The 23,833-nt window shown below is 37.7% G+C and overlaps 1 protein-coding gene across 1 annotated transcript in view; it reads left to right on the plus strand.

Moving 5' to 3' along the window:
* Positions 1-23,833, plus strand: part of sntb1 (syntrophin, basic 1) — a 36,540-nt gene that overhangs the window by 9,528 nt on the left and 3,179 nt on the right. The window contains exons 2-7 of the mRNA XM_077575687.1: positions 4,383-4,650; positions 8,856-8,973; positions 9,056-9,145; positions 10,226-10,365; positions 11,416-11,612; positions 19,298-19,527. Coding sequence (XP_077431813.1) covers positions 4,383-4,650; positions 8,856-8,973; positions 9,056-9,145; positions 10,226-10,365; positions 11,416-11,612; positions 19,298-19,527 — 1,043 coding nt within the window. The remainder of the gene's footprint in view (positions 1-4,382; positions 4,651-8,855; positions 8,974-9,055; positions 9,146-10,225; positions 10,366-11,415; positions 11,613-19,297; positions 19,528-23,833) is intronic.

A 23,833-nucleotide genomic window follows, 5' to 3' on the forward strand; every position in this document is an offset into this window, starting at 1 on the left:
GCTGCCAGTATTGTGGTTCTTAACTCCTAAGCTTCTTAAGTTTCTGCCTGCACTTTAGGATGCGTTTCCTTCATAGAAATGACACGTCATTATTCATTGCCTCCTTATTCATGTGTTTCCAGATGAGAGGCACCATCTTTCATTAAAGGTGAAGTTGGAGCACGTTAAAGAATATTTGTCCAAATCCATCTAAAAAAAGTTGCCGTGCGGGTCTTGTGAAACTGCTGTAGTATATCCAGCTAGCTGCTCAGAGCTTATAAGGGAAGCTTTCATTCTGCAATCACAGGAGCCTTTTCCTACTTTTTTGCCTCCAGTCTGTTCTCCTTTCAACTCCTACCTTACGCGTCACAGGCCTAATGAGAAGAAGTTTCTCCTCCTTTATCCGCTACATTTGCTCACCAATTAAGATTCCCATTCAGAGCATATGGAACGCCCTTTCAACCTCGGTGAGTGTTGCAAAAAAACAACACATTGGGTAAATTTTTTTTTTAATGAGACTGATGAAGTCATTGCACAACAGGCAATACTGTCAACACTTCATTCTCCTGTGGAAATTGTCGTATTTACAAATCGTGTAATTGGATGGGGTTGAGTAGAGTTTAACAAGTGGAGTGTTTTTTGACGAGCGAATGGGGTTTTTAACGGGCGAGCAGCTGGTCGCTGGTGGTAGGCTGTCATTCATCAGGAGAACTGTTAAGAGTGAGCTCCAAATGAGATGCAGAGTAGTTACAAGAAAAATAATTCGCCAGAGTATATTTGCGCAAACGATCTCCAGAAGCAGTAAGAAGGCTCGTAAAATCTGGACCTGAGCCATCATTTTCATGAAATGTCATACAAAATTTGGATGTCACAATGCGTGATGACCTCATGAGATTTTTTAGACTATTTTAGCCAGCATCAAAATCAGCTGTGTGTTTGTCAGGATAGTGGTAAGAGAAGAAAAATAATGTAAGAAGTAGGGGTGTTAGAAAAAATCGATTCGGCAATATATCGCGATATTACAGCGCGCAATGCTCGAATCGCTGCAATATACGGCCGAATCGATTTTTAAACATCAATATTTTATTTCAGTGCTGTTCATACATGAAACAACAGACTGCAACCTGAATTTTCAGATGAATCAATACATTTTCATACAAATCTTACAGTGTACATGTACAAGTTTACTGCTTAGTATTTTCTAAATTTGAGTTTTAAAATAAAATCGCAATAATCAATTTATAGATCCGTATCGGGATTAATCGGTATCGAATCGTGACCTATGAATCGTGATACGAATCGAATCGCCAGGTACTAGGCAATTCACACCCCTAGTAAGAAGAGTAAAAAAAATAAAATAAAAAAAAACATGTGGGGAAAAAAATTGTTGGTGTCTAATTTTTCCAAGTGCAGAAGTGTTGCTTTTAAGAGCTTGTTTTAATGTATTGCGTTATGTACATAATGGTTGTCTTTAATTTAATTACTTGACGGTAAATGTTAAAAATGAGCTGGATGAGGTAACGTTTATTAACCTGCATCATTTGTCATTCGAGATACGGGCTCTCGGCCTAAAAACGGGTCTAGTTTAGCGTCTTTGCGAATTTGGTAGATGCTCTATAGCTTTCCTGGGCATTCCGGTGCACCGAGCTGCCGCGACTATTTTAGATTCGGTAAAAGCAGGTCTAAATGGTAGTGCAGGAGGTGTAATGGTGTTTTTGGTGCAGTTGATCAAGGCGCAGACAGACAGACTTTCAGCTTCTCCGTATAGCTTTGTTGATGTATGGTGGGAAAAAAATTCGAACTTACCCATTCGAATGACTGATGACTTTTGATGAATTGTGTTATCTTTTCACCAGGATACAGTTGCATCCCAAAATAAGTTTTTGACCATGTTTAGTCTGCCCAAAAGGCAATTAATTTGTGGGAAAAATTGCAAATGCAGTAATTCCAAGAGTGCCCTTCACACTTACATTTGTTAATATTGTTAAAATGTTTTTTTTAAACATTGCTTGTACAGTTAATGAGGTTTTATGATGGCAAAAGTTTTAAAACTAAACTTATATACCTGACAAATCCAAGCATACTGTATAATTGGCTAACATCACAGAGATGATTGTAAGATTCCACTGTATTTTCTTTCTCACCACTTGCCATTTAGTGGCTCTGGTGCAGAATTGGTGCTTTGTCAGAAACAGGACCCGTGGGAATATGCACACACATACATGCACAGTGTAACCATTTTCCCCAAAGAAGGAAAAATCCTTCCAGATCTATTTGAGGCCACACTTTAATGAGATTACATCAGCTGTATTTTTAGATTTAAAAAAAAAAATAAATGTTTGATTTGTGTAATTTTAGGACTGCGGCAACCGCCATTGGGTTGGATTCACACTGCATTTTATACTCAAGACACGGAGAATGATCTTAGATTTAATTTTATTTTATTTTTGAATGTTTTCCTAAGCCGAACATGTCGCTTGGCGGGACACGGTTGTCACGTCCCGGCTTCAGCAGATTACCGGAGGTCTATATCATGTACCGCCTTTGCTTGTTCTTTTGTTACGGTGCGCTAGAACAAATCAGCAGCCCTTATTTGGCTCCCTAATCTGACATTGCTGACGTGACTCAGTCAGTGTGCTATTCTCCTTTTGCAAACACTGCCTTTGGAAGGCCATTGAGGGCAGTTGCATAAAGCCACAGTCCCATTCGCGAAAAAGCCTGTCTGTTCTCGTCCACAGGTTGGCGGAGAGGCTTGTTACCGTTTCACCATGCCTCCCTTGACAATTCTTTGTATGCTGAATCCCAAATGCCACCAGCCATCTGCCAATTATACACAGCGTGTACAGTGGAATATGTCTGTTCGACATAACGAGCATACCAAGGATTCAGAACGTGGGATGTAGACGGATTGAGCTTGAGATATGCATGTCCGCGTGTGATCCGTCTGTTGCTGTTATCTAGCACACTGTGTGATAGTGTCAATTAACTCATTCACTGCCATTGACGGCTCGAGACGTCAAAAATTCATTTGAACTATTTCTATTAGTTTCACATTTTTTTTTCCACTTTTGTTAACAAGAGTATGAAAATCTAGGGGGAAAAATGTGTTGTACATATAGAACAGATATGAAATTTGTGATTAATCTTGAGTTTGAATAATTAAGTAATCAAACAAAAAAGAAAATATTTTTAAAAAATTAGGGGCGTCAGACGATTACATTTTTTAATTGTAATTAATCACATGACTTCAGTAGTTAACTAACAATTAATCAAAAATGTGATATCTGTTCTAAACGTACAATACATTTTTTCTAGGTTTTCATACTCTTGTTAACAAAAGTGGAAAAAAAAGTGAAACTAATAGAAATAGTTCAAATGAATTTTTGACGTCTATAGCCGTCAATGGCAGAGTATGAGTTAAAACCCAGCATAGATTTCTTTGTAGAACCTTGTACTGAAATAGTACTAATGACCAAATGTTCTGTTCTGTTTTTGCTTAATAAATAAAGGTTAAAAGGAACCCCAAATGTAATGACAAGTTTGCCTAATTATGAGAATCATTAAAAAATAATAATTTCTAGTTTACTATATTTTGAAAGAAATTTTTTGGGACGTATGGCGCCATTGTTATTTGCATCACAACGCATTCAGTGCGTAGTGACGTAGAATGGCGGCTGGCTCTCTGCTGAGCAATGTGGAAAAAAAAAAAGAAGCAAGTTAAGCCTCGTAGCGTTCCTAAAGGGACGATCAAAACTCTTGAATGTGTCTGGTGAATGACGAGAGCACGGCGTGGGGGAGCGTGACTCTCCCAATCACGTTGTTTCTTTAGGAACGCTGCGAGAATTAACTTGCTTTCTTTATTGACGTTTCACATTGCTGGGCAGAGAGCCTGCCGCCATTCTACGTTACTACGCACTGAATGCATTGCGACGTGAATAACAATGGCGGTACGTCGAAAATAAAGTTTCTACAAAATGTATTCAACTGGAAATGATTTTTGAAAAATGATTCTCATAGTTATGTTAGGCATCCATTGCAGCCTGCTCATCCTGGAAGGGGGATTACCACATTTGCGGCCCCTTCTCAAAGTTTCTCATTTTTTGCCTGTTGTTTTTTTTTTTTTTTAAGTTTTTCCTTGCCCTCTTGTGGTTCGAATAGGGGATGTCGTTGATATTTGTCAACCGCAAGCATGAGAAGCCTTTTGGGACTCTTGTGTGATTAAGGGCTATATAAATAAACTTGACTTGACTATGTTAGTAACAACCAAATAAATAATAACTATAGAGCAGACTTGTCAAGACTGTTGGGGGTTTCTTTTAAATAAAAAAAAAAAACTACTGTAAATTTAAAAACGACTGTAATCTATACAAGACTAACATTCTTACGGTTTCTTCCCTGTCCAGTCAAGTACATGCGAGAGGCCAGACCGTACGTGAAAAAGGGCTCACCTGTGTCAGAGATCGGATGGGAAACGCCCCCGCCTGAGTCGCCGCGTTTCGGCAGCAGCACCCCCATCACCCCCTCCTCTTCCTCCCCGGAGACTCGAAGCCCTCCTCCTCCTCCTCCTCCTCCCCCTCAGCCCTCCCTGTCCCTACAGGGCGACAGGAGATGCATTCCACTTAAAATGTGTTACGTAACCCGAGCCATGACCACAGCAGATCCAGACAACAGGTAGTTGACGAATGCATCCTTTCTGCTCTTTGCTCCTTTTCCTCCTCATGTGCTTATTATTATTATTATTATTATTATTTGTTATATTATGTCATTTTCACACAATTAACTGTTTCTGTAGGCCAGTCATCTCACTCTCATTTACTGTGAACAATATGCAGTATTTTCATAGCTCGAAATTTTCTTTCTTACTTTCTAAGTAGAGCCCTTGGGACTAAGATTGCAAATTTATAAAAAAAAAAAATATTGGAAATTTGAAGATGAAACACTGGTTTACAATCAATTATTGACGTAGTGTAAAAGTTGTTCAGTTTATGCGAAGCCTGATTTGAAACATCTGTTATATAGACTACATGAAAGGACATTTTTTTCCATTTTCAAATGCCTTCATTGTTCAAATATGTGGCGGTGAGCAACAGAAAACGTTTCTGTTGTCATTGGGAGACCATAGTTGTTTTTGTAAAACTTTTTCAGGCCGCTACCATAATAGAAGTTTGAAGTATTTGCTGGTAACACTTGGAGATGTGCACATGTCGGTTGGATCGAAATATAACAGCTCAAGCGACCGCAATCAGCAACATGCTGTGTTTTGGAACCACTTTGTTTGTCTTCAGTTGCTTCACTGTTCACAGCAAAGTTCCTCATTTGTATTCATGTTCCTAAAAACTATGAACAATATGTTAATGTTTTGATTTATGGTTTTACCTGGTGTCATTTATAGTCTTCATTTTTGTCAGCGGTCCACATAAAAGTCGTCTTGTGCCGCCATTTTCAATGTGTAAAGACAAGTCTGAAAACCTGAAATCAATATTTTATGACAGAACAGGCCACGGTGAGCTAAGCTAATTGCTTACAACATAACTAGACTCTGTAAAAAATAAATAAATTGTATTATCGCACACAAAAGGAAAAAAAAAACATAAATTCCAGCAAGATGTGACTTTTGTTGTTCCTTTTTAATCAAGAAATGTTGCCTGGTTCTGATGTGCTGCAATCAAAGCTTTAATGTTCATCTCTCTCAGGGGCATTGTTTACAATCTTGCAGTCAGCGCTCACATTTTACATCTTACATAAATTGAAAACTCACCACTTCAACCAGTAGCTTCCACCTTCTATCTATTCAACAATGCTAATTGGTGAATTGATTTTCTCACCAGCCACAATTATACCAGAGGTTTTATGAAGAATTTCATACCGACTGCATACTCTCATAAAATTCAAGCTCAGCGTATTCACCTTTTTATAAATGAATAATAGCAACTGACCAATATGAAATATGTGATGCTTAATACAAGACATTTTTCTACATTAAGCAGATGTAATGTTCACTGTCACAGCCCAGAGAAATCTTGATGGCACTTGTTAGCTCCACTTTGGCAAAGCGCACTTGACTTATTATTATACAATTCGAAAGCATAATAATGGTTGAACATTCACAGGGTCGGCAATATTCTCTACTTGACCGCTCTGTGGTTTATAGAAGAATTTGGGGTCAATATCCCAACTCATGATCTCGTGTGTCAACGTTGCTCTTTGTACCGTTTTACAGTTTGATGAAAAAAATAACACTTGGATAGACATAGAATACTAGAATAGAAGAGCATAACTAAAATCTTTAGCCGATAATGGTATCAAATCAGAAGAATATAAATTTGCTATTCATTTCACGCAATTTGAAGGAAAAATGCCATACTGGGACATATAGGTCTTTCTTTAAAATTATTTGTCATTGTTTTCAAAAGTAATTATTATTATCAGTTAGTGTTGTTCCGATACTGTTTTTTGGCCCCCGATACTGATTCCGATAGACTCAGATTCCGATACCATACCTATACCTAAGTTGTTGTTTTTTTCTCAACATGAAAAAGCTGTCCTGCCATTGGGTCAGAGCATTCAAGGGCCAATAGGATCTCTTAGCTCGGCATGCAGTGAACATGTCACACTTGAGTGAAGGTCGTGCATGAGCAAGACACAAGATGCTGCATCCAAAGTCCTATATTAGTGTCAGAATTAATGGTATCGCCATGTTACTTGTTAGTACTCACCGATACTACTGTTTTAATCGGCCTGTGTCGATACCAGTATCTGTATCAGAACAACAGTAGTATCAGCATTGGTGACTACTCAAGAGTTGAGTACTCATACTGGTATCAGTCTGGAATCCCCATTTAGTTTTCTTAGTGACCTTTAAAAAAAAATATATATATATATATATATATATATATATTTTTTTTTTTAATCTTGCACTCAACACTCGGTGTATTAAAAAAAACTCATACTAAAAGTAAAAAATAACTGAACAAAGCATTTTTAAATAAATAAAACTGATACAAAGTAAAAGAAAAAAAGTTCTTCTAAAAACTAATTAAAACTATCTAAAAAAAAACAAAAGTCCAAATGAAATAAAACTACAATAGAAAATTTGAAAATATTTTGACCCTGATCTGACTGCATAACGTTAAATCAAAGCCCAATTAAAAAAAAAAAAGATTGCTTAAAAACCTGCATTTTCGCAGTGGCGCAAACTATGATCCGCAATATAGCGGAAGCACACTGTACCTTTATTTCTAACCTCAAGTAACACCTGGAGCGGACGTACAGTACACAGTGTGTCCCACTTTGAGGGAATTGTGGACTCATCACATTCGCTCAGACTTTTCCAGGTCTCCTGTGTCTCAGGTGTGTGTATAGAAAAAAGAAAAGAAAGAAAGCCTGTTTGCGCAAAGCACACGTGGCCAGGAGAAGTTTTGCTCCACCACCCACGAGAGCACCTAAACAGATGACTATTGAGTTTTTGACATAGTTGGTGGTAAACACCCCAGATAAGGAATGCACTTCTATTCATACCGTGGAGTGTTGAGTCTGAAACCAAATATTTCCTCCCTGTTTTCTTCCCACTTGTCATTGTTGCCCCAAGCGTAACATCTTCATGTTTACTTTTGATTTATTTCTTTTCACAGTGCGTTGTTTATTGCTAGACATACTTGTTGGACTGACATAGCTAAGGGTGTGACATAATCAGGTTTCCTCACTTTTTTGCTTCATACGTACCATGTCTCATCTTGTCCTCAGTTGTAGGCAGTATATAATGGTTGCATTAATCATCACTTGTATATAAGGAAACACTTTTGACCTCCTACGCTTTTTTTTTTTTTTTTAAAGATGATTCCTTCTACAGGATTTAACAGGAACGATGTTAACCATCTCAAAAGGCAGCGTGTTACATTATGCACCATGAGCCTGTGACTAGAACCTGTTTTAAAAATTCACATTTACTGAGCTGCACACAATCAAAGAGCTGCTCGCCGAGGCCCAGAAGCATTCTATAGATGCAAGTCTATGGAGGCCAGAAATACTCCCTTACGCTAAAAGGAGATTAGTTAAGGAAATTGAGAGAGAACGCTTATTTGTCTGAAATGGCCCACAGAGGTTTTTAAAGTATGGCAATTTTCATTGCTTTTTAACCAGCATCAAAGAAGTTAAGGCGTGAAACCATTTCATTGGCCTGTGGCTTTCAGCTAAATAAAAAAAAGGAAACAAGAAAGAATCCTCTGATTATACTCTGAGTGGCTGCTTGATTAATTAAAAAATAAATAAATCTTTTTTAAATTTTATTTTTATTTTTACAAACCCAAAGAATTCTTCAAAAACATTCAACACACGTTGCCATGACAAATGGGGGGTAACTTTGGGGGGAAAAATCCCGGGGAATGTACATCGACTGTAGTTTTAAGTTGTAATATCACCATTCACCACAAGATGACAGACAGGCTTTGTTGTGCTTACACCGTGTCTTATACTTCTTTATATGACAACATGAGCAGGCCTAATAATATTTCTTGGGGATTTGGAATGACATGAAGGACAAACAAATGAATTGGCTTTTGTGAAAACATGCACAAAATGAGTTCTTGCACTTAACGCTGGCTTGCTGCTCAGCAGTTTTGTGCCATCCTTGAAATTTAATTTTTATGCAAGGGAGCCCTTTGCCCGTTATATTGTTGTTTGCTTCAAACAAAATTAAATGTATTAAGAGCACATATTTGTCCATGTCTAAAATATCATTTTTGTCTGGTTAGGAAGAGCGTGTTTCTTTGCGCCCCCCCACCGAGTAGCACTGATGAAAAAACCCTTCAAGCTGCCATCCCAGATAGACTGCACATCATTCGACTTGCTCACCTCTGTGATAATATTGTTTTCTCCAGACAAGTGGAGCTGCACTCCCCCGACGCCAGACACACCGTGGTGCTGCGCTGTCCAGACCAGCCATCTGCCCTCACTTGGTTCTCGGCAATGCACGCCGTCACATCCACACTCACGCAGGTCTGTCGCAGTTACACAGCAATTATTATAATATACATCTTTACGTTTTAGCACACTGAATGATCACGTCATCTCATTACAGCAAGCATTAGCGGAGGTGATTCATCACACAACCTGGTCAGGGGTTGCTGGCAGCAAAGAGATTCGACACCTGGGATGGCTGGCAGGGAAGGTAATGCGAGAGTGTGCGCTTTGTGCATCTTGCGTGTTATTGTTGTGGTGTGTTTGTAAGGGAGGGTGTCTGTGATAGTTTAGATGGTTGAGGTTTTTGTTAGATGCTGACACGGGTGCACAAGAAGGGATGCAAGACGTGTTTTGTTTGTAATCACGTCGACTTTTACAATATTTTAGTATCAAATTCGAACCATCTTTGCTAGTTGGCGACCAAATCTCATTCTGTTGGAAGGGTGACCCTTGACCCTGCAAGATTCTCTGATATGATTGGCTAAGGCTGAACTTCAAAGAGCAGCTTAGGATTCCCTAGCTGGGCTGCTGATAAAGTCCCATAATGAGAATAGTCATGAAGGTAAAATAGCAAGCTGCGTGTGGCATATACTGTACTGTACAGCGCATATGCATATGGGAGCTCCGAATGCAAAGGATTAACGACGTGGCTTGTGAAGGAGAAGCAAGAGGGGGCTCTTTGAAGGATGGGGGTTGTGCGGGAAAGCAAACGTCTCAATCATGTACCTATGCACCCGCAGCAGAAATAAATTAGCATTTCTATCACACATCGCGAAACGGGCCATATTGACTTGCGAAAGAAGGGGAAAAACAAAACAGGTTAAAAGTCTGCATATAAACACAGTTAAACACATTTATGTATTCCGTACACATGACTCTGTTTGTTGGAGTTTGTGCTTGAGCAACTTTGGAAAGAAAGAACTTTACACTGACATTTTCAAAATACACATTAGGTTTAGTGGATGGCTGCACAAATATACATTTGGGACAATTGTCCCAATGTTTAAAAACAATACTCAAATGAGTGGATTTTCATATTGCTTTCTCAGTCAGATAACCAAAGATGTGTCACGAATTAACTGATAGTGTGCCACCATCCATCTATCTTCTCTACACCAGATGAATTTACACAAGAATGTGTCGCACAAATAATTTTCTGATTACCTCAAGTGTATGCAAAAGTTGGTATTTAAAAATACTCACAACTTGCCGTTGATCCCAATTAGGATTGTTCAGCCTGTTGGAGGTCAAAGCTCTCAAGGGAATGCCATGTCGTGTATTTGTGCAGCAAAGTGAAAGCGAGAAGGAGTGCTGGAAGCCTGTGCTAGTGGTGGTGACGGAGAAAGACCTGCTGCTGTATGATAGCCTGCCACGAAGCAAGGAGGCCTGGCAGAGTCCAGCAGACACGTATCCTCTTCTAGCAACACGGTGGGGCCGTCTTCACATCAACACAATCGAATCGTGCTAATGAGGCGCCACTGTGTAAACGTTGATTGTTGGATGTCAAGGATTTATAGTTTGGGGCTGCCGCTATTAAATAGTTTGGATATCAAACTGGAAATTCTATTGAATAATCGAGTATTAGGATGAAATGTAAAAAATAGATTGTTACTTGGTCAAAGAAGGATTTTATGAATACACAAAAGAGAAAATTTCACTTAATAATGTGGTTCAGATCATGGTGGATGGATGGATGTTTTTTCATTTCATATTCATTTCAATCATTTATTTCATTCATTTGTAAAGAAAAAAATATAAAACAATATTCTTCATCGTTGAATGAAAAGGAGCAGAAAGAAGACAGGTCTTATTGTATATGCTCCGTTTCTTCATTTACAAGGTAACTATTTAAATACAACATAAACAACAGCAAAAAAATATATAAAAAAAAAAAATATATATATATACTGTATAAAATACAATACAATTGTGACAGCTAGTCTCATAGTCACATCTGTACTCTGTTTACAATGTGATTTCTGACATTCCTAACAAAAATGACAATGGCAATGTTCAAACTTAATCTCGTTCATATTTCTTTAATAAAATTGATTTAGTCATTCATTTAAACTTTTTGCATTTTTAGTTAATCAACTAATACTAATACTGTATTCAGCATGTATTTGGGTGGAGAATATGCGCTATGGGAGTCCACGCATCTTTGCTGGTCGTAGCATGTACTGTGCATTTTGTCGGAGAAGCGTTATCGGGCTCATAACATTTAGCCATCCTCACATGAATGGCTGCAATGTATAAAATGACGATAATGCCATCTTTTTTTAATATAAAGCTTCCACTTTTAGACCCATTTTTCTCCATTGTTATATAAAACAGCCTGTAAACCTTTAATGATGGAGATCATTTGAGCCTGGAACAAGTTCATTCATTTTGTATTATTTCCAGGGGGAAAATGTGACCACAACTTGGAAATCAGCTAGTTTGTCTTGTCATTGAATGTGAGTTTTTGTGTTCCTCCAGCCTTGTGCACTCTGGGCCTGACATGGGGTCCCCTTACTCAGGCACCGAGCTGTTTTTCGCCACTCGAACCGGCACTCGCCTTGGAATCGAGACTCATCTTTTCCGGGCTGAAACCAGCAAGGATTTATCCCTGTGGACTCGACAAATAGTCAACGGCTGTCACGCATCAGCCGAGATGATCAAAGAAGTCAGTACTAGTAAGTACAGCTACATCACACGGACACTGACGTAAATGTTGAAACGCGGTGCTACCTTGAAGATGAATTCATTCCATGACTAATCTGGCAGCTACATCGATTTTTGACTGTATTTCAAATCTAATTTTCCGCATTGAAATGAATTAAAATGCCATGAATGGAAATGATGGAACATTACAAACCAAACACGGAAAAAAAATTGTTGGGATACGCGGACGAATGTAGAGGTACGAGGATGGAATAAGATATGCGGCACAGGTCACTGCGCTGCATCCTGTGACACTTCCTCAAATGTGTTCAGGCATGCCGCAGCAGCGCGAGGGTACGCATAGTGCACAGCCTGAAGTGCTGCAAGCTTAAAATAAAGTCTTAAAGCAAGCTCATGAAGCAGAATGTCAACACAAACGAAGGTAGAAGAGAGCCATATGGAAGATGTTTACGAGCTATTTATAGATGGGAACGGCATTTTTCGGTGTGTTTGTAATTGTGTATTTACTGTCAAGGGATTTCCAACAGAATCCCCTCCTATCTCTCTCTCGCTCGCTCGCTTTCCCTCCCTTTTCTCTCCCTGCACAAAATGTCCTGGGAACTGCACGTCTCCCATGGGTGACCGCCCCCGCTCATCCGCCCCCCACTAGCCCTAACTCATCACACAGTGCCAAGTTTCACTTCAGACCCTCTTGTATCCAGCAGCGAAGTCTGCCCGACGCCAGCTTCACTTCACTATTTGTCACAACCAAGCTCGTCCACATTGTGTTTGTAATCACTCATTCAACAGGAAGTATTCAATCACAGTTTGCACATTTTAACGCCCAAAGGTGTTTTCATTGCAATCATATTGTGTGTCATGCTTGCGGGGAAATGTGACTTTTCCTAATCTTATTTTGTGCCGTGACTAAATGTTGTCTAGCCAGAAGGGCACGTTTTGTAGCAGTATAAGAATCAACAAGTGCTGCTATTGATTTTTGTTAGTTCACACAAGGACGGTGGAGGGAAAGGTAAACAAAAATCGCATATCACCTTTTTTGTGTGTGGGAAATAACTGCAAAACAAACAGCTGCCTATTCAAGCATTCATGCATAATTTAGCAAGAAATTCAGGAAAATACCCTCTCATGATAAATAATTAATCCAGTCCACCAACAAACAAACTATGGTAGACATAAACTTCCCTACTCAACCTGCACTAAATGAGACTGAGGCTGACTTTGTCTTTGGGTGCCAGATTAAAATGCAAAATTCAAAATATAGCAATGTATGCCTTTATCTGTACAGTCACAATTCGTAGACAGTTGTACATAGTGGTGAATGTTTATGGAGGAATTGACAAGAAAACAGAGATGTGATGTTTATTATTGGGGTGTGAATTGAAAAAAAAAAAAGTATGAAAAACAATTCAAACCTGAAAATCCTGAACAGGCAATGAATTTACCAGTCGGATGCTAATTATACTTAGCGCTTATACACAGCATGGGCAAATGTCCCTAAAAAGCAAAACATACATTCAACTGGAATTCACGTTTAATTGTTACAATTGTAACCAGTTCTTGATAAAGGTTGCACACCATTTGGCTGTTAACTGAGTCTTTGCTTATTTATGGAAGCGTGGAACTGCCAATGTAAACATTTTTGACTGGCAAATATGTACGTATTTGCAAGTTTTTAAGAACGTACTTGCAAATATGCTGTAATGTACTTGCAAATGCATACAGTATTTGTAAATATGTTTATAATACATGTTTATAATACATTATTTACAAGTACATTCATTCACACGCACTTGTAGGCTAAATGCTAAAAAAATGTTTAAAAAAAAAATGCAAATTTTTTATTTTATTTAGTTGGCATACATTACAGTATACCAGTACATTTGAAAATTCTATATTTAAAAAAAAAAAAAAGCATTGTTTATTTGTAATTTTTTCATAATATCTGCAGTGCATGATTTTTTTCCCCTATAATTCCACTGGGTATGCACATGTGCAAGTCAGTACCCTGTGGCAAAAAAAAAAAAAAAATATATATATATATATATATATATATATATATATTTTTTTAAACATGCTAAATTTGTAGCATTTAGCCTACTAGTATGTTCAAACTAATTTGCTAGCCAAAAATGTTAAATCAACTTTGGCAGTTCCCGGCTTCCATATTAATAAACACATCATCATTTTGTGTGTAATGCAAAATTAAGATTTTGTGAGATGGGGAATATTCATTAGCTGAAAGCTATAACCATAAAAATTATGACAAAAACTCATGACATTCAGCTGTATGTGGTAAATCTCTTTTTTCCCCCCATTAAACTACTATACAAAAATGTGTTTTCCACAATATTGTAAATATTGTGTGATGTATACACGTCAGGGTTCGACATTAACACTGACCCAATGGCTTGTGGCCACTCCACTGCTGTATCGGGCTACTACCCGCATTCAGACGCTACATTTCTAAGGCATGGCCACCAAAACTGCATTTTTTTTTCGTTTCATACTGAAAAACTTGTATCATCAAAACAACCCGGCAGAAACAGGATTTTGTGATGTCACAAGAAGAAAAAACACGTATGAAACGGGGTTAGCCTCATGTCGCTACCTTTGTCTAGCCTGATGGCCACTAGCCTTAATTAATAGATTCATACCACGAGGGCAATGATGCAAAGTAATTTTGTCGCCAGATTATTATGTCTCATGTGCGGAAAACAACTGTGTGCTAACCAGAACGTTATTCAAATTTTTTATATATCTTTTTTTTTTTTTTGTATTGTTGCTTTTGTGCAGGTCTTCACCCGAAACCAGTCAGTGGCAGTGTATACTTGTCAACACATTTCAGAAACTAGAATTGAAATGAACTGATCAGATGAAAGGTGAAAAGGGAAGCTGAGGCAAACGGGAACTTATTTTTTTTTAAGGAAAGGTCATATTTGATTTTATTTTTTAACTGTATGACTTATTATAATGCTTTACAAAATGTATTTTCCTAAGAGTGGAAGCTAAGAATTACCATAATTTTACCTGCTGTGACACCTTAAGTGCAGAACGGCGGGGTTCTAAAATCATCAGTGCGTAACCTACAGTTAATGTCATTTTCGAACTCAAATACGAGAGTGAAACTGAAATGTGGTCCCATAAAAGGCTTTTATGCTTTACATATATTGTTATGCTTACCATCTGCGTGTATCTGCATTTCACATCAGATCCTCTCCTTATCTCTAATGTCACTTCCCTCATTAGTGTCAATCACCATTAATTTTGCTTATTAACCCACCATCAAAGGGAAACAAAAGATTGCAACTTCAAAAATCTTGAAGTTGCAATTTGCAAATAGGAGAAGAAGCAGGATTAATATACAAAAGTGCACCTGGCACAAAACACACATAATTTATATATTGGTCCAAAAACGGCCTTTTAAGGATTTTACATCTGATCCACAACCATTTAAATGCATATCTCTTGACCTTCTTAACATAAAAATGAGTGTGCTTTCCTTTTATATTACTTTGATGGATTTGAAATATTCAATTGTGTATGTGTGTATCTGCATGAGCAATTTGAACTTTGTCGATTATTTTCACTAAACATGGTAACCTCTCATTGATGTTTCAAGTGTCAGTTAAGGAACGTTTGTTAGTATTGAGATTATTTACTGGATTAAAAATGAAAATAAACAAATCAGAGGAAGCACATGTTAAGAATATGTTGTCAGGCAGCACGCTAGGTTACGGCTACACTTTGTTATTTTGTTAGATTGTTATATACTTATTGCCTAGAAGTTTTTATCATACGGATATTTACTTGTGTTGATAAATGATGTCATTTCCTGATTTATGTACAAATTTGGGTTACGTCACTGCTGCAACAACAGAATTCCACTGTACAAAACTTGTTTTCAAACTTTAATAACCCTGGGGAAAACACACATTTATTTTTAATTATCTTCTCTTTTTGGGTGCAGAATCCAAAACTGTTCTCAGTTTTTCTCTATCGTGTCAAGTTTTTGAGCTATAGGATCCCTGTTTAAATATTAAATTAAACATTGTATATGTATGTAAATAAAACACTTTAAGAGTGACAAAAACAGCATCAAAGAAAATAGAACAGTATATGCCCATGGTTACAAGGTTAGGAGAAAAGCCAGCACTAACCATCTTAATTGCTACTATGCTAGCTTTCTGTTTGCAGATATTGATACACACTGACCCGATCTGGAGCTGCACAAACCTCTCACCACACGGTCTCAATTGTGACTGCACAAAAAGTTGCTGTAGATGAGTCCCATCGTAATCAATTCTTCTTACTACAGTCTTACTACAGCTAATTAGTGGAATTTTGCTTATCTCGAGTGTACCAGTAAGTTGTGGAGAAAAAAATTACTGTAATTTTAAAATCAGCATGCCAATTTTAGTTTTAATCAGCATAAAAATCGAACTCAACTGATTTTTGTTTTCAAATTCTTTACATAGTGAATTCAGCAATCATCTTATTTTTATACTTCCACATGATCCATTTGTACAATTTCAATTACTACATTTCTGCGCTCATTACCAAACTGTCTAACAACTATAGTTTCACCATTTGTAATATGTACTGCACTTAATGGCGCTGTCGAATCACTAAAGCATATTTTCTCAACAAAACAAACAGCTGAATATTAAACAAATGATGGAAAAGTTTGAGATTGATGAAGCGGAGCCGGTGCAGCATATCTGTTAGGCGGTATCTTAGCAACTGATGAATTATCCACTCATGCTTTTGACGTAAGAATTTAAGGCAGTGGTACAGTCAGAAACAATTGCAGTTTGCTGCTCATGAGTGGGCACTCTCATAATGAAGTGCAAATTGCCATTCCTGCCAAAATAAAACAGATTAGCTGTGACATTGAGTAGTGATTACAATTGTGAGCTAATCTTTTGGTGAGGTCATTTTTAAGTGTTTTTTTTAAATCATTTTTAAAAACAATTTAAAAATCAACAGTTTTTTTTTTTTTTTTTACAAAATTATTCCATGTAAATTATTGTGCGGCGGAAGACAACCATCTGCTGCTTTGTATAACTTAAAAATGATTTCCAAATGTGCTCAATCATAATGTGGTGAACAGATGAAGCATGGATGAGGATGTGATTTAGTGCTACAGTACACAAGGTTTTACTGTCAACTAAAACTATTCCGGTCGGACTAAAGATGCTTAGACAGGCTACGGGGGAGTAGTAGCGCGCGTTCTTGAATGAGCACACGAAACCATGCAAATATGATCACACACACAGACACAGTGAGTGTACACGCGTCCTTTTCAGGATATCAGTAAACAATGGCAAGATAATAACTTGCCTCTGGCGCACTGTCCCTTCTTTGCCCAAACATGTAGCTCAGTGGAGGAAATGATGTCAAGAGAAGAGGAGCTTATATTTATAAAAAATAAATAAATAAATAAATAAATAAAAGGAAAGGAAAAGCACGCGTGTGTGTGCTAAGTCGGACGTCAAGACTTACACAGTAATGAGACTTCAGTGTTGCCTGATCACGCTGAGGGGAAATGAAGCAGATGTGACATAAAAGCATGTTACGCGTAAATTAAGAAGTGGCTGAAATGCGGTTAAAGAGACAAAAATGGGGGAGGAAGAGTAGTGTTGCAGAACAGATACATGATGCAGAATGATGCTTACAGCCGGCAAATATCAGTAATGTGACGTAACAAGTAAGCATAGCTCACACGGTATGGAGATCAGCCTGCGTGATTGATTGCACCTTTTCTACCCATGATAGCTTCTATTAAGCAGTTGGACTACAGTACACATCAAATTAGCACCCAGCTCAAAATAGGTCAAAATACAGCCATAAATAGCTAAACCCCTGGCAACAAAAGAGAGTTCACCCCTAAGTGAAAGTGCCCAAATTTAACACAGTTAGTTATTTTCGCTCCCCAGTGTTATGTGACTTACAATGTCTCAAGGTGTGACTAGGGAGCAGGTGTGTTACATTTAATATTACACTTCTCACACTCACTTGTACCGACCGGTTACTGGAAGTTCAACATTGCACCTCACCTCAAAGAATTCTCTGAAGATCTGGTTGTACTCACTTTTTGTGAGATACTGTTAATGCAGTTGTGCACATCAGGTTACAAACCCAGGCAGAATTTGCGATATTGGCATGTTTTTGGAAAATATGGGGACCAGCTCATGAGCTGCTATGTTTTGTTTAATAATTGTGATTTTCTGAAAGGCCTTAGTTTAATTTGAATCTCATTAAAAAATAAAATAAATGTGTTTTGGATTATCACTAATGTTTTTTTTTTTTTTAAGAACTTCATTCAGAAAGTAAAAAATAATGGAAAGGTTTGAGTTTCCCCTTTCCTATTTAGCATTTCAATACAAGTTTCAACCAAGTTTACATATTTTAACACATCTTAACAATTGAACAGTTTTAGAGGGTTACTCTTACTAATATTAAGCTCTCAGCTTTTCCTGCCATGATTTTCTGTCATCTTAGTTCAGATTTTGAGTGGCTATGTTGAATGATTTTCCTGCTAGTTGGTCGTATTGCTGTTAACACTCTGAAATCACTCTGCCAACCCATTTCCTACTGGATGTGCTGTGTGGCATCAAAGCGATAATCCTGATCCTTAGCTGAAGATTTTTCAACTTGAAATATGACGCCATGATGGCAAATGGCCATTTTGCATGTTGCAGTGCGACAGCACGCCGTTCTGTTGCCACACCCTCGTAGCACATACACAATGAATAGGTTCATTACATACATGTTCTTTTTTAGGGGGAGGGAGATAGAGAGAGAGAAAGCGAGGGAGGAAGGGGGGTAGGGAGTGAGGGGAGAGGGAGAGAGAGAACTACAGTATTTGTTGTTGTTGATTGTATTGTTGGTCCAGCAAACCCACAAACTTTTCATTAGTTAATTTTCTGTGCATTTCAATTTACTGTATTACTTTTGCACTCATTTTGTTCCTTCAGCTTCATAGAAATAATGATGGGTTTAATATAATATAATTTACAAAGAGTCACAAGTGGGATATTGTTTTAGGTTTTACTATAAAGTCGTTAACTTTTTTTACACTTCTATGACAGTTGATAATTACTCTTAAAGATGACTGCAGAGTCAAATGAGTCATTTTTATTTCCATTTTACATGTTGTACTTATCTTAGAGCAAGCTCCTTATTAATTTTATGAGGCCTTTTTATCTCAAATCCTTGAGGTGTCCATGGTCTAATGTCCTGAGGACATGTTTATTGGTGGCCAAGGTTTCTTAACCAAAGTACTTTATTATTAAAGGATTATTCCTCTTGATCAGTTTAAGAATCCAATTTATTTTTGAAGGATTTCGGTCACAAAATGGATGTTGAATGACAACCAGAAAAAAGAATCCCTCGCACACTGACAGAACTAAACTTCAATAGTTTATTTTAAGGGAAACAACGTGTTGAGCGTCATCAGGTTGACCTCAAATTTGAGGGAAACAAATTGAGCAATTTGAGGTCAACCTTATGACGCTCCCTCAAATAAACTCTTAAAGTGAAGTTGTGTCAGTCTGTCTTTTTTCTGGTTTCGGGATAGGCTTTAGCTCCTGGACTCCTTAAAATATATACACTGATGAACTGATTATGCTTATATTCTATCAACCATAATGAATACAAAAAAACCTCATCAAATCAATATCACTGAATCTCGCAGGTTGTCTTTACCTGGGTCAGGAGTGCCGGCTGGTGATCCACTACGAGCAGGGCTTCTCCGTGTTGGCTGAACCCAAACTCCGAGAAAGTGAGAACGGGTACGAGGGGCGACGCCATACGCCGACCAAAAAACGAGTGCTCCTGTCCTACCCTTATGAAAAACTGAGGTTGTCGTCGGACGATGGTGTTCGGATGCTCTTCCTGGATTTTGGAGGAAAGGAAGGAGAGATTGTGAGTGTTTTCCTTTCTTTTAAAGAAGAAAATGACAAGTTTAGATTTGAGCATTAGGCATATAAGTTTGGGTACACGTGATGATGTATAGACTCGTGTATAACAGGCAGACGACTTTGATTATCTTTTTTTGTTTTTGTTTTGTTTTTTGACCATGAAAAGAAGTCAAACAGAAAATAAAAATACAGGTTAGGCCCTAACCTGGATTTATTGGTCTAAGTGTTAACCGGCGATACGTTGTAAAAATTGCAGCCCATCATCACAGAGTAGCTCCTGAAATAAAATCAGCTGCAGCCAGAGGTCTCTCCCATGCTATTAGACTTTTAATCAGTTTCAATCAATGCATAACAAGTCAAGGTTGCTCTTTTTTTCCAAGCAGTCAGCACCAATTACAGTCAAACTTAAAAAGTGCCACTGCCTTATGAAATGTTGGCATTTTCATTTTGGGAACCGTCACTTTTTTTCATCCCCTGAACAACATTTGATGACACTATGAATATTAATGTAGGTTTCACTTGCAATTTTCTTTCTTTTTTTTTTTTTTTTTAAATTAGAACTACAGCAGTGAAAATGCTAAAAGGGACTAAATTAATTACCCTCTTGGCTTACGGGATTTAAGGGATTTATCTAATGTAAGTGGTGATTTTCTGTTTGTATCAAAATGTCTTAGTCACCCTTTACAGCTCAGTATAAATGAAAGTTCTCTGCTGGCTACGAAGTGAGATTTTGTTGTCAACGGCTTCATGAAAATCCCAAGGCACTTGTGGATTTGGCTGATGGCTAATTAGCTCAACTTTTGAAAGAAAAATCTGCTGCGCCTTTTCTTCTTCATCAGGTCGACTTTACTGTCGTTATTTGGCACAGACACACAGTCTCGTTCTAAATTTATCTCCGCACTTGACTGTTTACCTTTCCCGCAGAGACATTTGGGCTGACCCAAACCAAAATAGTGATCTGAAAATTTGACTGAAGTTCTGCATATAAGATGTGATTCAAGGATACACTAAAGAGAGAATAAAGTTGTTTGTAATTGTCAGCATGCTAAAACTGTTATCACTAACTTGTAATTGAGCACAAGTACAATACTGTTGGCGGGTATGTATTTGGTCACTGTCCTAAGAGCTGGGTGAAATAAAAATGATAACCTGAGGAAAGAAAATTGGTACTAGTTGTTTTGTAGGGTCAAAGGTCATAAAAATGAATAATAAATTGTTGTTGTATAAAGAATCACTTGTGCAAAATTATAAAAAAAAAATAATGAAATTGTCAAAATCTCTCAAATTCATTCAGTTTTCAATACAGGCTTCAACAGTAATCTAAATTTAACTTTATTAGATTGACTTACATTATGCGAAAAGTTATCAGTATCCCTTGGTCATGCAGAAGATTGTTTTTCCTCAAAACAGTCAAAATTGTGCACTCGTTATAATTTCACTTCAACCAAAAATATCATTTTAAGTTGAACTGAAAGTGAAACTGTAATAAAGTAGACCAGGTCTGGCAGGCTGGCACGCCAATAGCAAAAATCTGCTTATAACTGACACTAATTAAAATGTATTAGGTGGGGGCAATAAAAAAATCTTTTAAAAAGCGCTAATAAACATTCAATATGCATTTTCCATGAAAACGGTGAGAAATTGTAAAAAAAAAAAAATAATAATATATATTTTTTAAATATACTGGGAGGAAAAATCTGAGAAAATGTGAATTAATGGATAAAATACAATCCAATGAAAAACAGCATGGTTTTTTTAAAATTACATAATTCTTATGCAGTTCCACAGAGAAATTCATAGTGCACCTTTTGGAACTGTAAAATGCTGCCGGACCCCCAGTATTTGACACAATAATTCATGTTTTTCAATTCGAATGAGTTTTAGTCGACGACTAGATGCCAGTGCATCAAATTGTAATCAAACATACTGAGACTGCAACATTCACGTGTACAGCATCATACTTGCATATCAAGCTGCTTTTTGAGCTGACAATATTCACAAGGCTCTTAAATCCCTAGTTGGCGGTATTCAAGCCTTTATAGGACTTTTTGTCAACTCAAGCACTTTATCCAGGTGTTAGCCGTTTCTGCTTGAGGCGCTAAGACTGTAGTGCTAACACAGGGGAGCTCTTTATGCTACTCGAGGACTGAAGTCAGGGATACCTGCACTTCAAGGTTGATTATCCATTTTCTCTCCACTGCAGTGATTGAGTGAACACAGACCCTGGATGGGGTTTTCTCCGGGGAAAGCACCTTCTTTATTGTTTACGTGTAATGTTCACACACGTTACACTTAGCTTGCTAAGGTGCTGCCTCAATTTATCTCTCGCTCTCCCCTTAAAGAAACATCACACAACATATTGCACTAAGTACAGTAGTAATGATAATTAACATTTTACGCTGATATCTGTTTATGAGCTTATCCCTCATTGAACAACAGGCAAGGTACAGACCCTGGACTAGTCGCTAGTCAATAAGAGAGCATATATAGACAAGCAACCATTCACTTCCACATTATATCTATGATATGGACAATTTTGATTCGTCAATGAACATCACATTAGGGGTGCAACAAAACATATATCTGACTGTATTGAATTTTTCAATATACTGTAGTGGCCACGGTTCAGCCCACTAAGCAGACAAGTGTGTAGGAGAGTGAGGAGCAGAAAAGCCTGGCCCACGGCCCACGATTGGGGAAAATGAGAGCTACTTTATTCATCAACACACGAACCGCTAGTCAAAATCAAACATTGGCTGTCAGGCTGTGACATCATCACTGGCTCGGCCCAGGAGAACATGGGGAGAACATGGGGAGAACATGCAAACGAGATGGGTGGAGCTAAGAGTCAAACCCCATTCCTCACAACTGAGACAGATGTACTGACTGATGTACTGTTACCACTGTCATAATAACTAGGGGTGTGAGTCTGTGACTGTGACTCAACATGATTCTGTGAGTCCGTGATTAGATTCAGAATCGGTTTTCAATTCAAAATAAATTGATTGACGATAATTTCCACAGTTTCAATCTATAGATGTGCAAAGAATCTCCAGTTTACTTTGCAAGACAGAATGACAAATGGAGACAAAGTGTCATTATTATTATTATTTTTTTATTATTATTATTATTTTAGTTTTGAACTGTAACGAAAGTGGCTTTCCACAAAAACGGCATTGTGGACCACGACTGCTACTCTATGTAGCGAACTATGAATTTGCTAGCTTTTATAGTACATTATACAGCATATTCTGCCCTCCCTGAGTAGACCGAGTACAGTTTGGCAGATAGCAAGCACTCCCTCAAAAAGAGTCCAATGTTGCTGGTTTCAGGCCGTTTATTACACTCCAGTTGAGGTTAGCTGTAAAACTAAACGCACAAAACGAAGAAAATTACATGCAGTACACACTCAAATGCAAACACACTTTTTTTGTTTCGCTCGTTTGCCGAGTGTAACTAGCTCAAGGCTAATGCCCAAGGGAAAGCGCCATTGACTTGCTAACGCTAATTAGCACTCACTCAAAAGAACGGCTATACATACGAAAATGTAAGAATACATACAGAGAAGCATCCTAAAATTACTCACAGGCATATGCTCTTCCTACGCTGTAAAAAAACAAACACTTGATCGTAAGGCTTTTCTTCTACTCTTTAACGGGGCTACAAGAGTGTTTCTGAACACGTGGAACCACACTGCCCCTAAGTGACCAAAACGTGTACTGCATGAACAGCACTCCCAATGAAGGCATGCACAAACGAGGGCAATGCGGTATAAAATAAATAAATAATTCTCAATTGTAGTAAATGAGAACCTTGATTCTTATTTAATTATTTTATATAACCTTTATTTAACCAAGTAAAAATGTTTGAGAACTAATTCTCATTTACAAACATGACCCGGAACTCTTATGTGAATCTTCTTTTTTTTTTTTTTGCTATTGCATACGCAAACAGATTAGTTCTCATTATAGTAATATGAGGAATTAACCAAGTTCTAGCTTCATCGTAGTATTTAAATCGCAAATTGTCAGCAGACTAGTGTGTACTCTATAATTAATGTGGTTTACGGGAGAAAAGCAGTCGTCATCAAAGTTTTATTGGAACAAGCTAACAGTGGTTTATGAGGGAATTTATAGGTTGCTGCTTCCTTACAGGCTTCAGGAAAGAAAGTGAGTCATAGATCTATGAAATGCCCCATTGTTAGGTGAGGAAGAAAAATGGGTTTTGTTTTGACACGTCTTAAAAGTCTAATCTGTGTTGCAATGGAAAACATTGACCTTTTAATGTCATTTTCACACTTGCTCAGGATG

This window comes from Vanacampus margaritifer, chromosome 9 (assembly GCF_051991255.1).
Source record: "Vanacampus margaritifer isolate UIUO_Vmar chromosome 9, RoL_Vmar_1.0, whole genome shotgun sequence".
Lineage (NCBI taxonomy): Eukaryota > Metazoa > Chordata > Actinopteri > Syngnathiformes > Syngnathidae > Vanacampus > Vanacampus margaritifer.